We start from the raw sequence: 13061 nt of genomic DNA, 5'->3' as shown, positions 1-13061 counted from the left end.
ACACAAGACTTTATTTTAGAAAAGAAATAAACAGTTTAAAATAATATCAATAAAAAATAAGATAATTTTTTAAATGATTAAAATTTAATATTAATTTTTTTTAAGGAAACAAATATATATTAATCGTAATAAAAAAATAAAAAAAATTAAAAATTTGTTCTAAATTTTAACAAAAATAACGAATAAAAAAATGGTACATTCTTCAGACGAAACAGGCACAGCCGCATAGATCCTATAAACCCTTTATAGTTTTTGTTATCCTTTCTCGCTCCCTCAGTTCGTAAGTGAAACTTCTGCACAGCTTCGTCACTTTCCAATCACTGTAAGTCCATCTCTATCTCTCAATCTCTTCCACCCTATCCCTCACATTACTGTTGTTACGATTTCCTTAATCAACCATGACAAAGTTTATGATTTTTCTCCATTTTTTTTTGTGGGTGTTTATGCGGCAGAATCCTTTAAAGGCTTCAAAGGTTATATACCCCAAGCATTGAACTTCTGGGGTTCTTTTGGTTTTGGTATTAATTTTTCTCATTTGTTAAAGTTTGTAATTTTGTTCCCGTTTCAAATATGTTCAACAATTGCTCAACCAAGTGGGTGATTACTTTTTTTTTCTTTTTCTTTTTCTGTAGATTCAATTCAATGGTAGTGATTGGACCTTGAAAATATGAAAGCAATAAACTTTTCTGGTAGCATAGCAAAACCCAGTTTTTTGATTGGCCAATCGGAAATGCCTATTCTAACATTTGGTCATTGTAAGCTGAGTGCTACCCTAGCTCTACGGTTATCACGAGATTGCATTAAGAGAATGGAGTTGATTACGAAACTTCAGTATTCTGTTAGTGATAGGACATTTAGTTCTGGTTCGGTGTATTCGCCGTCGCCTGAATCGGAGTCCGGTCGAATGAATCGTCGGCGGGGAGGTTCCTCGTCGATATATAGCCGTCCTAGTTTATCAGAAATGAAGAAAGAGAAGGCTGCACTGAGGGAAAAGGTTTATGAGTTCTTGAAGACAATTGGCATTGTTCCTGATGAACTTGATGGTCTTGAACTTCCTGTGACTGTTGATGTTATGAGGGAGCGCATAGATTTTCTTCATAGTTTGGGGCTAACAATTGAAGACATCAACAACTATCCACTTGTTCTTGGGTGCAGCGTCAAGAAGAACATGATTCCTGTGCTTGACTATCTTGGTAAATTGGGAGTGAGGAAAGCCTCCATTACGTTGTTCTTGCAGAGATACCCACAAGTTCTCCATGCTAGTGTTGTTGTGGATCTTATGCCGGTAGTGAATTATCTTAAGGGGATGGATATCAAGACTGAGGATATTCCTCGTGTTCTTGAGAGGTACCCTGAAGTGCTTGGCTTCAAACTTGAGGGAACCATGAGCACATCGGTTGCTTATTTGATTGGAATTGGTGTAGGAAGAAGACAAATTGGAGGTGTCTTAACTAAATATCCAGAGATTTTGGGTATGCGAGTTGGTAGAATCATTAAGCCTTTTGTGGAGTATCTGGAAAGTTTGGGGATTCCAAGGTTAGCTATTGCTAGATTGATAGAGCAACGACCTTATATTCTTGGATTTGGGCTGAATGAGAAGGTGAAACCAAACGTTAAATCCCTTGAAGATTTTAATGTTAGACGAACATCACTTCCTTCTATAATTGCTCAGTACCCTGACATCATTGGAACTGACTTAAATTCAAAGCTTTTCAATCAGAGAAGTATACTGAATTCGGTGCTTGAATTGGATGCAAAGGACTTTGCCCGAGTTGTTGAGAAGATGCCACAGGTAGTTAGCCTCATTAGGGGACCTATGCTGAAGCATGTTGATTTTCTTAAGGATTGTGGCTTTTCATTGCCTCAGATAAGGAAGATGATTGTTGCATGCCCTCAATTACTCGCTTTAAACATTGACATTATGAAACTTAGCTTTGATTACTTCCAAGTGAAGATGAAAAGGCCTTTGGAAGATTTGGTTACATTCCCTGCATTCTTCACTTATGCTTTGGAGTCAACTATAAAGCCTAGGCATGTGAGGGTTGCCAAGAAAGGGTTAAAGTGTTCTTTGTCATGGATGCTTAATTGTTCTAATGAGAAATTTGAGCAACGAATGGACTATGACACTATTGACATGGAAGAAATGGAAATGGAAATGGAATCATCATTTGACATGGATTCACTAACACAACCAAGGAGTGATGATGAGTCAGATTTTGACTATGACAGTGACGAAGATGATGAGTAGAATGATTTACTCAAATAACTAGGATAATTTTGCTATTCTGTTGGATGATCTTTATCTAAAAGTCACAATGCTGAACTATTGGAAAGGTAAATTATTATGTAAGTACATATGAAGTATTTTCAAGTGTTCTGTATACTAATTTTTAGTATCTTTGTGATATGATATTGAATCTTGTATTCAAATGATTTTAGACTTTCCTCCTACTTATTTCTCTTTGTAGTTTGTACATGTTTACACTTTAAAAAATGAAAAATTTATGAAAAGGACGAAGACCATTTCATATTTTTGGCATGTGGTGATGCCATAGAACCTCAAATGAGTGAATTATCTGCATATTATTTAGAAACTGGTTCATAAATAAATAGGAGTTCTATTTAGTGTTTGGAACCATATCCTAAATTATTGAGGAGTTGTACTTAGTTTTCTAAGAAATTGATTCATGGTTTTTATTTTTTATTTATTTATTTATTTATTTTCGTTGCAGGTTTGTTAATTCATCTGCATGCGTTTCCTTCATGGTAGCAAGTATATTTCGACTAGGAATAATAAAGGGATGGATATTTTTATTTTTCAAAATTTGATAATATAATTTAAAAGTATTTTTTTAGAATATAAATAAGTTGCACAATAAATTGTAAGTTTTAAAACAAGATTATTCTTTTTAAAAGCAACTTTATCATTTTTTACAATTAGTACAAATAAATATTTTTTTAAATTAAAAAACTTAATTGAACCATGTTTTTTAAGTGAAACCAAAATTAAATGAAATAAAAAAAATAAAAACACCAAAAAGGTAATTAAGTAAAAAATGAAATAGAGTAATACTAATTTAATTCTTTTTGTAATTATTAATTTAACACATCAATTTACATAAAAACAGTTAACATTCCAATCACCTCTTAACAAATTTGTCGTCATTCCAAAACTAAAACAAAACAAATCACACAATCCCTTAACTGTTTGACATTTTTCGTGCTAAACTAATATATTTAGAGCAGCTAGCAAGTTCTACATCAAGGTTTTTGAAATTTAAACTAAACCAGGCTGCCAAAATTTCAAGGGTAGATGCAATCTGCTTGGTTTAATGGTTCTGTATACATAGATCTTGATACTATTATTTTGCAAAGCATTTTATTTTGTATTAAAATCTTTTTGCTGCCATTGCCTAGAATGTGCATGCAATTCCTTTGGTTACATTACATGTCCATGGTATGCACAATTTTAATTTGTTACATAGAGAATCTGTTCACATTTTTTCTAACGTCTTCACTATCTCAAGAAGCTCTACATGTTGCACCACCTCACCAAGTAACCCCGATACAGATTACTGTGATTCTTCTTGCTGCCAATTGATTGAATCTTTTCTTTATTTCAGTTAACTGGGGAATAACAAACTGAGTGATGAGATGGACCTTGCTACTTCAAATCATTAGTCTATGGTGTGTATGAGAATGTTAAGTGGTACAGCTTCACATTGCCCTTTTACTTTGCTTGTTCTATCATATGAAATCACTTCTGCTCAATGATGGAGCAGTAATTTCCATTATGTTCCCTTGTCAGTTTCATCATTCCACTCATTGCTTTGTGTTATTTATGTAATGAAGCTTTGCTACCAAGTTCTAAGCTAGAATGCTCCCAAGTATTATTGTCTGGAAATTATTTTGTGGTGTGGCATAGCATTCTTATGGGTGAGAACACTACAGTGAGTGTTGCATGATCAGAGAGAGAGTAGTCTTCAGGCCATCTACCTTTTTCCACCTCTGGAGGGAAAAGAACTGCATTTTTTACATTAAAACCAATTGTTTCACTACCATCTGTTTCATCATCATGTTGCCCATTTTTGTCATCTCTTTGATCTGATCCTGTTGGATTCCAGATTTGCTGCTGCAACAGCATAAAAGTAGACCATGATTTAGCCAACAAAGTTTTTGGTGAAGAATAAAAAAGTCTAACTCTAAGAACATCTATATAACTTACATAATGAGACAAAACTATGACAGGACCAAAATTTTACTTCACTATATTTGTTTGTGAAAGCCGACAGGTTGGATCAATAATGCTTCTTTACCAATTACACTTGTTATAAAAGGTTAATCTGAATTACACACATGACAGAACTCCACGCTTTACATGGTTTGTCTAATGACATGGCAGCAATAAAAATGATTGTAAGTATATCCTTGTGATCAATGCATTAGTACTTTCAATGCATTAGTATTTTCAATGCTCTAAGGAGAAAAAAAACATTTAGATTTCAAGTGGCACTTATTGTAAGAAATTCAAATAACATATATATAATTTAGTCTGAACTACTTTACCAGAAATCCTTTATAATCAATAACACCATTTCCATTTATATCTGCTTGAACCCACAAGTCCTTTGTCTCTTCAACACTTAACCCATGACAATGACCAATTAAATTAAGCTGCAGAAAATGGAAAACCCAAAAAACTCTATTAAGATGTCACTTCTCATACAAGCACAAAGCACTATCTGAAATGTAGAAGTATTCATCTAGTCATGTAATTATAATGGATATACCACTGCATACCTGTATAAGTGCTGCACAGAAACTAGAATAGGTAATACAATCTTCATTGTCAACCTTTAGAAAAGCAAATGCATCTCTCTCTGTCAGTGAATCTCTTCGCAATAGATACTGAAAAAGGTGAAGTTTATTGTCAGTGACAGCATTCTTATGCACAACTACATTCATAGCATGATGGTAGTTTGGTCTTGATTAAAGAACAACTTTCAGTTAAAACCTCCTGTCCACCCAAAATTTAAATTCTAAATTCTTTATGGTAGGTCTACAGAAGGTCCAGAGGTAAAAGCAGTGAAATAAGAACACAATGTAATATAAAATGATCCAAACAATTACCTTAAACATGCTAAATAGTGCTTCACTCCAACTTGTTTGAAGTAGTTTTTGATATTTGTCAGGGTTAAGAAGCCATATAAAATCAACAGCACATATGTTTCCAAGATGATTGTGGTGGCTAACCCACTGCATAGAGAAAAGGTAAAACTAATGTGGGTGATGTAGAATGTTATCCAGCTGAAAATTCTGAAAGTAATGTTATTGGTTATGACCTTGTGAGCATCAGCATCAGTGTAATGATGTGCAACATCATATGATGATACAAACCCCTGAGATCTCAGGAACTTGTAAACATGTCCCCGTTTGCTTCCATTCCAGTCACTGGGAAATTAAAACCATCCTAATAAAACTTTTAAAGTAATTATCACTAATTAACAAAAATATGAAGTGGGTATTTGATTTTAGGATACATTCTTCTTCCTAAACGCTAGTTAATACCACTTAATGATTTTAAGTAACTTTTTTTCTTTTCATCAAAGAATTGATTCTAGGACTAAAGTTGATTCTAAACAAGTTGAATAACTTTACAGATTGTCTTATTTCAAAATCAACAATGTTAACAAAAATAATTTTTTTCATTGATAATCCAAACACACTAAATTCACAAAGTGAGTGATATGTTTACCCGCATAATATGATTGGCAGAGGCTTAAGTTGGTGCTCATTCTGATAAGATTGGATATATTGAAGTAACTTGTAGACCTGCACAAAAGCAAAATTTTGAAGTACAAAATGAGATGCCAAAGGTAACAAAAAGTGGTGTTTAAATACCAAAACTAAATGCTCACATACTTGATGCAGTCGTACAAGGCAAAGACTGGGATCATGAGGAAACAGTAGGTGAGTGTTGACAATCAGAATTTCGTGCCTAACATCACTGTTTTGACACTGTGAAAAGGGAAAAGCTAACTCAACGTGTAACAGTTGAGCTACTCGATCACTACAATCATTAAAGTGCAACTCTTTATAGTTAACAACTGTGAAATATTCCTTTTGCACTGCTATCAGAAGACCTGAACACTCAAAAGGAAGCCATGTGAACATTTGTGCTTGTGCACAAATTCAACCATGCGTATGGAAAATTAAGTATGAAAACATCATCAGAATTTACATCTATAAAGACCCTGTTTGAATAAACTTCCATACAAACACTGATAATCAATTTTTGTTCAAGCGTTTGAAGGAATTAAGTGGAACAACTTCTACTAAAGTGAAACTTCTAAATTGTGAGAAACTTTCATTTTATTCTTTTACTTTCTTCTGCATAAGTGTTTATGAAAGTTTATTCAAAAAAGTCCCAGAAGAGTTCAACAATGTATTTTCCAATTGAGGGAGAATGTTGTTTACCATCACCACGATTGTTGGTCCTTGCAAGCTTGAAATTAATATAACCAGTATCACCAAGTCTCTTGTCATACAAATCAACAAGCTCTTTGTTTCCAATCCAAAATTCCTGCACAAATATCATCAGCAGCACCACCACCCCACAAAATCATTCCATGACAGAGGAAAAAAAAACAGTTTTCAGCAAGAAGATTTGAACTTGAGACCTCATATATATACATACATACACGTATTTTATCATAAACTATAATGGTCAATTCCAGGTCCAATCTATTTCATTGATCATGCAAACCTGAAGACAGATAATGGAAGATCTCTCATACAACAACCAATCCAATATCCTTTGATTCCTGGCCAACCAACATGCTTTGAAGTCACTTTCACGGCAATTCTGATCCTGTTTTCACCCCACCAAAACACAGATCAGTGAAAACAAGCATCCAAATTTAGAGCACCCCATTTAAGAAAATGATCAATGCAAACATGTGAAACACATAACACAAAAGAAGAACCTCATGGTTGAGACGCTTGTATATTGGTGCAAGAATGTTAAAAGTGGTGCATGTAATGAAAGGTGGTTGGTGTTGGTTATCTTGCATTGAAGAGGCAATTGCGTAACTCGTGGTCCTTGAAATTCTTCCCATCTTCTCACAACTCCTATGGTGACTTTTCTCAGTTCTTAGTTAAAGTACAAATCTGGTAAAGCAATGCTACTATCTATATATACAATAAGAAATATATTCGCACAATCTCTTTCATACCCCCACCAAGTGCCAACTTTAAAAGGATGCTATGAACAGGAGCCATTCACATAAAGTGTCCTTTGAATAAAAAAAATAAAAATTATAGTTACTATTATGTGTGTCCCAAAACCATTTTTTGTCCTTTTTCTGGGAGGTATAAACAAGTTCAACATTTTTCTGTTGCAGTTGATAGTGATGCACGAACCCATGTTCTTTTACGCATCATTGCACATAAATTAATTTCACTCTTTACTTTTGACTTTGTTTAAGGGTGAATTTGACAGAAAGAAAAACAGATAAAGGGAGAAAGAAAACAAGTAATTGATGAGAAAGGAAAAGAAGAAAAATGTCCGGAAAATAGAATAACACAATAAAAGTTTTTAGTGGAAAAGTTGCAGATGAAAAAATAATTTTTTGATTTTTTTAAATATTATTTATTTTGTTGTTAATATTATTGTTTATTTTATTATAACATAGTGACAGTACCTTCACTAAAGGGGTAAGAGAGGTTAAATTGAGTACCTTCACTAAAGGGGTAAGAGAGGTTAAATTGATTGTGTATTTCATACAATTAGTATGAAGTGAATATTTATGTCATCTCAATATAAAAGTTCTTTTATTGCAGCCCAAGAATATGATTCTTACAAATTTCTTAAATTACTTCGATAAGATGAAATTTGAGTTCTTACAACTCATAACTCCATAACTGGTTTTTAAGAAAAAACTTAATTCTTTTATCAAAATTTGGAGCGAAGAGTAATCTCGCTCAGATGAGAAGGTCTCACTTAAGCGAGAACTTGCAGAGACCTACAATGCTCATTGATCGAGCTCTCGCTGAGACAAAAATGCCTACTTAAGCGAGAGCATTCTATCGCTTGAGCGAGATAGGTGTAGGAATGTGTTTTATTAATTGTTCTCTGTTATTGTTGGTTGTTTTACTCGTTAATGGCATGACAAATAATGTTGAACATGTATGTTTCATGTATGAAATGAGATTACAATGCTGAGATGACATGTGGAATGTTGTTGGTAAACGAGTTTCATATAAAACTCTTGGTGATGGTGTGGTTAGTGTATGTATTGATATAGGAGATGTCTAGATAAAGGAAGGTATCCTGAACTCTAATAATCGTTCACACTCACGTAGAGTAGAATGAATTATGTGGTGAGAGTGGCAGGAAGTCCTAGTCTTGGGAGGTGTTTGAGCTTGAGACAAAATGGTATTAACCTTGTGCGTGGTTGGATGATAACCCCTTGTGTCTAGACTCTGCAGAGTTTAGAAACCAGCACAGGTGCATACTTTCTTTAGAATTCTATATCAAGCGCATAATCCAGATAATTGAGTCAAAGAGTCTGACTGTTTGCTTTCCCATGTTTTGGGTGCCTATTGCTTTGCTTGTTTATAACCTGTTTTATCATCTACGTGCTCCATAACATGTTAAAAATATTTTACTCTAGTTTACCCTTCTATCTGTGTTATGTGTTTTGTTTGGCTTTTTCTTTTTTCAATGATCACCCATTAATTGGTGTGAGCAGGTGTGGAAACTCCTAATGATCGTTTAGGTGATGGAGATGCAGCTGTCTAGGCTTGGTCTTGTCGTTTTCCTGCTTAATGGGGATACAATTTTGTATTGTTATTTTGTAAATTCCTTGCTCTAAGAGCAACCTTTTGGACAACTGTTCCATTTTAAATTCTGTTTATGACATTGTGTAGTGCCTTTGGCTTTCTTTTCGGTATATTTTTGGATGACTGTAACAATGAATCCTTTTATACTTTTGTCTTATGCTCTATTTACATTATAATTATGCGATGTTTTATTTAGTAGAATTATTCTATTTAAATTGATGTTACAAAATTCACATATTTCTTACTACAATACAAGTACATTATTTTTATAGTTACGAGACTCTAAATTCCACATGACTTCTCGTTAAGCGGTCTTTAATGTATACTAGTACTACTTTTAATTCCCACTAAATCTACTATTATTTTTCATAAAACTTTTTTAATGTCTAATTCTTTATATTGATATGTAAATCATGTATCATAATTTACCAAATTTCCATTAGTGAGTTACATTTCTCTTATAAGAACTCTATCCCTTATGTTTAATACAACATATATAACAATTTTAAAACTATAATCATTTTAATTTATTCATGTACTCTTGAACAAATAGATGCAATGAATTAGGATCTTTATGACAATGCAAGAAATTATCAATGAATGTGTGTGGATATCTTGAACTAGGGAGAGAGTGAAAAAGGAAAAATAAAAAGGAAAAGAGTGGACTACCATCAATTATGTGTTGACTTCCCTTTGTAAGAGTATCTTAAATAAATAAAAGTGCAATTGGCAGCACTTAGCTTAATAATTTGTTTTTTGTCAACTCAATTAAATAGTCCAAAGTTTAATTATACTTCAAAATTTAGGCATAGAGCTTCTTTATGTTGATAAATTTATAATTTTGATCACACTCATAAGAAAATTATAACTTAATTATCTTTAACCTGTTCCTCAAAATCATGATTAGGACATTCTAAAGTGATATAATTCTCCTTAATCTGAGAGTCGTTTGGTGTTTCTCGTCTTGATTAATTTTATAGAATACCAATAACTAAATGTTTTGGTATTATCTTCTACATACCAAACAATTCTCATGCCGCTTAGGATTATATACTAATTATATATGATAAAAATAAGCATAAGTACCAAGGCATAAAAGTAAATATTTTATTACAAAAAAGTCATTTGATGCCTGTTACTTAATACTTTAACTTATATTCCATTTTAATCACTAAAATTGAATTCAAATAGACTCATTTCAACGTTCCAAATATATATTTCTTTTATATGAACGTGCAATAGTTGCTCTATAAATGCGTAATCGTAGCAAAAAATTAGCACAAAAGACTTTTTTTTTTTTATCAGAAAATAAAAAGAGAATAGTGGGAAGAGAATAAATTGTGGATGCTGGAAAGTGGAAGCAACCCTGTTGGCCGAAAGTTAGAAAGATGAGGGAAGAAATCAATGTCTGTCTTCTGATATGATTAAGGATTCGACCATAGATATGTCTTATATTTTTCTATTATATCTTAAAGACATATCTGTATGACCAAGTTAGAAACTATGTTCAATGGCTAAAAATTCAATCTAAAAAGTTCAAATTCCAAAATTAGGGCATTATATTCTTATATTCCTTTCTTACCATATCTTTTACATTAGAGGTGTCTACCAAAAAAATTAACGCAGGTCTTAAAAAGTTCGAGATCGATTAAATTCCATATTAGAAATTAAGTCTTACATATAATAGTATATAGCATTTAATTATATAGACACTAAATTAATATTTTTGAACGAAAATAGAAATTAAAAAAATAATATTCAAATTTTTTATAATTAGTAAAAATATTGTATTTTTTTTATGATAATAAAAATAAAAAAATAAAAATTATTGTTATTATTATAATTATAGAATTAAATACAAATAATTTTTATAATTTTAAATTAATTTTCATAATTTTAAATTAATTTTCATTTATAATGATTAAGTTTAAAAATGATTAAATTAAACAATTAATTACTTAAAAGATAATATTAATGAAATAATTATTTTAATTTCAAAAATATTTAAAAGATAAAATTAAAAATATGAAAATAAAGGAATTTTCCTATATATAAATATAGGTGTAGAAAAAAATTTAGAATATAAAATTATAAAATATATTAAAAATATCAAATTTTTAAAAAATATATTTAAAATTAAATATTAAAATATATAAATATGAAAAAATAATTGGGGGTCATGGCCCGTCTTTCAAGTGAAAGGTCCGACTGTGAACACCGATATGAATTTCTTTTATGTTTGTAAATTACAACCAGATTTTTAGTGATTTGACCCGGTGTGAATTTTGTTATACTAACTTAGTCAATTTCATAATACATAACAAATATATATATATATATATATATATATATATATATATATATATATAAATTTCAGGTTTTATATATATATATATATATATATATATATATATATATTCACTCAACTATAATTAAGATTCATGATTTTATCTATTTGTTATTTTTACTTTATTTCTTTCTTCTTTCACTAAAAAGAAAAAAATAGTTTTAATGGATATTTGTTTTTATATTATTTAAAGTTAAAACTTTTGTTGAGCTATTTATTTGAGATTTTGATTTTTTTTGCTAAATCATTATTGAAGATGTGTTCATCGGGATTTTTATGAACTCTAGAAAAGTTAGTTAATAGTTGATGTTTTTTATTCTCTTGCATTGAACAGAGATCTTAAAACCTATGTTAAGTTATATGGCTTTAATATCCCAAGTTAACTACTATGGATTTTGAAACTTCTATAAAATACCATGAGTTTCATAACTTTTATAAAATAATTATTTTTAGAACTTTCATAAATAACCATATGATTGAAAACCTCTGTAAAAAACTAAATGTATATCAAAGTATAAGAAGTACACACATTAAATTTCATATTCAAATGCAATATTAATTATAAAAAACATGCAAAAACTATCATGAAGTATTGCAAATTGTTCTCAAAGTACAAAATGATTCAAATAACTTCCACATTATATTATATTCTTCAACTATCACATATGATTTTTCTCTTGTCGAGAATTTGTTGTATTAGTTAACACACTTCCTTGATAAGAAATTTGCAACATAAATATGAATCATAATTAGAAAGGTAAACTCTGAAAATAAAAGAAGTTATGCAATCTTAAACATTACTGGTGAAGATTGAACATAGTTAACTCAAGAGAAAATTGACCTTGATTATTTTGAGAAAATAAGTTCATCATTGCATCAAGTCTTTTGTCACGTTCTTCATTTCATTTATTTTGTTCATCCAATTGTGACTTTAATGAAGTGACCTATATTAGAACATAATCTATTATGAAAATCATAAAAAAACACAAACATTATAAAACACTCAATTTATCAACAAAAATTATGCTACATTTATTACTCCTACTTTTAAAGTCAAAGAATAACTTCAAAACAATTATAAAACATGATAATAGTGTCCAATAAGATTCAACACAACAACATTTCCAATCTTGGTTGACAATCCAAAGCAAACAACACCATATTGCTACATATGAAAATGAATGTTCAATAACATGATTTTACAATTCTGAATAAGAAAGACAAGATGAAGATGTCCTAAAATGAAAATTCCTAGTATATGCAAACATGCAAGAAGGGCAAGGTCCCAATCTTGTTCCTTGGACACGACCACAATGTTCTTGACTTCCTAAAGCATGAGCTAGTGAATCTTCAATTGATATATATTTTGAAAGGAAAGATATATTTGTCTCATATGCTTGAATTTTTTCTTACAAATAATACAAAATGTTATCAATGAAGGTAATAATTGATTTGATTCGGTATTTGTCTTTAGAAAACGTATGCTTAATCCAATCTCTCTTGCTCCATCATTCACAAATTCTCCTTTAACATGTTTATGTGTTGCTACCCTAACTTCTCTCGTATTAACTTTGCAACCAAGCTCTTACTCCTTCCTATAAAACATAAGAAAATCATAAATCATGATATATAATATAACAAAAATGATGGAAGAATAAAATTACCATTTCATATCCTTCTTCCCTGCAATGCTCTTGGTAGATGTTAGAGCCTACCCTCAATAAATGGTGCCTAACATTAATTATGCAAAATTGTAAGTTCTTCATAATTATCTCTTAGTGGATTCCATCTAGAGATCCAACATTAATCTCTAACTAAAATTCGCTCAATAGATAGGTATGTTCTCAATGAAATCTTCCCAAATTTACTT

General features: G+C 30.9%; 2 protein-coding genes across 5 annotated transcripts; one reads left to right on the top strand and one right to left on the bottom strand.

The window, feature by feature from the left end:
• Positions 1–209: 209 nt before the first annotated feature.
• On the top strand, positions 210–3904 carry BSM (Mitochondrial transcription termination factor family protein). Of its 3 annotated transcripts, none has more exons than XM_085665626.1 (4): positions 210–322; positions 453–518; positions 633–2334; positions 3624–3904. In XM_085665626.1, exon 3 carries the CDS (start codon positions 668–670, stop codon positions 2246–2248), a length of 1581 nt encoding a protein of 526 aa, XP_085521752.1. In that variant the 5' UTR covers positions 210–322; positions 453–518; positions 633–667; the 3' UTR covers positions 2249–2334; positions 3624–3904. The 3 variants fall into 3 exon arrangements, with proteins under 3 accessions (XP_085521752.1, XP_027940131.2, XP_085521753.1); XM_028084330.2 differs by having other exon boundaries at positions 633–2346; XM_085665627.1 differs by lacking the exon at positions 453–518 and having other exon boundaries at positions 224–322.
• LOC114194219 (putative calcium-binding protein At1g02270) lies at positions 3325–7192 on the bottom strand. 2 transcript variants are annotated; one of them, XM_028084333.2, is made up of 10 exons: positions 6987–7192; positions 6767–6871; positions 6478–6583; positions 5923–6143; positions 5756–5832; positions 5343–5451; positions 5131–5256; positions 4801–4908; positions 4567–4674; positions 3325–4129 (listed from the first exon to the last, which is right to left on the bottom strand). In XM_028084333.2, exons 1-10 carry the CDS (start codon positions 7116–7118, stop codon positions 3905–3907), a joined length of 1317 nt encoding a protein of 438 aa, XP_027940134.1. In that variant the 5' UTR covers positions 7119–7192; the 3' UTR covers positions 3325–3904. The 2 variants fall into 2 exon arrangements, with proteins under 2 accessions (XP_027940134.1, XP_027940133.1); XM_028084332.2 differs by having other exon boundaries at positions 3325–4132; positions 6987–7191.
• Between the last annotated feature and the right edge of the window lie 5869 nt (positions 7193–13061).

This window comes from Vigna unguiculata, chromosome 8, assembly GCF_037176805.1.
Source record: "Vigna unguiculata cultivar grain cowpea cultivar isolate G323 ecotype 2 chromosome 8, ASM3717680v1, whole genome shotgun sequence".
NCBI lineage: Eukaryota > Viridiplantae > Streptophyta > Magnoliopsida > Fabales > Fabaceae > Vigna > Vigna unguiculata.
This window is presented reverse-complemented; position numbering and strand designations above follow the sequence as displayed.

Excerpts from the sequence above, each read along its gene's own strand:
- BSM (XM_085665626.1), top strand. The coding sequence starts at position 668 with ATGAAAGCAATAAACTTTTCTGGTAGCATAGCAAAACCCAGTTTTTTG.
- LOC114194219 (XM_028084332.2), bottom strand. The coding sequence starts at position 7,118 with ATGGGAAGAATTTCAAGGACCACGAGTTACGCAATTGCCTCTTCAATG. Across the intron at positions 5,452-5,755 it reads CTGCCAATCATATTATGCGG|TGACTGGAATGGAAGCAAAC; the intron begins GTAAACATATCA and ends TTAATTTCCCAG. Across the intron at positions 4,909-5,130 it reads CACTATTTAGCATGTTTAAG|TATCTATTGCGAAGAGATTC; the intron begins GTAATTGTTTGG and ends CACCTTTTTCAG.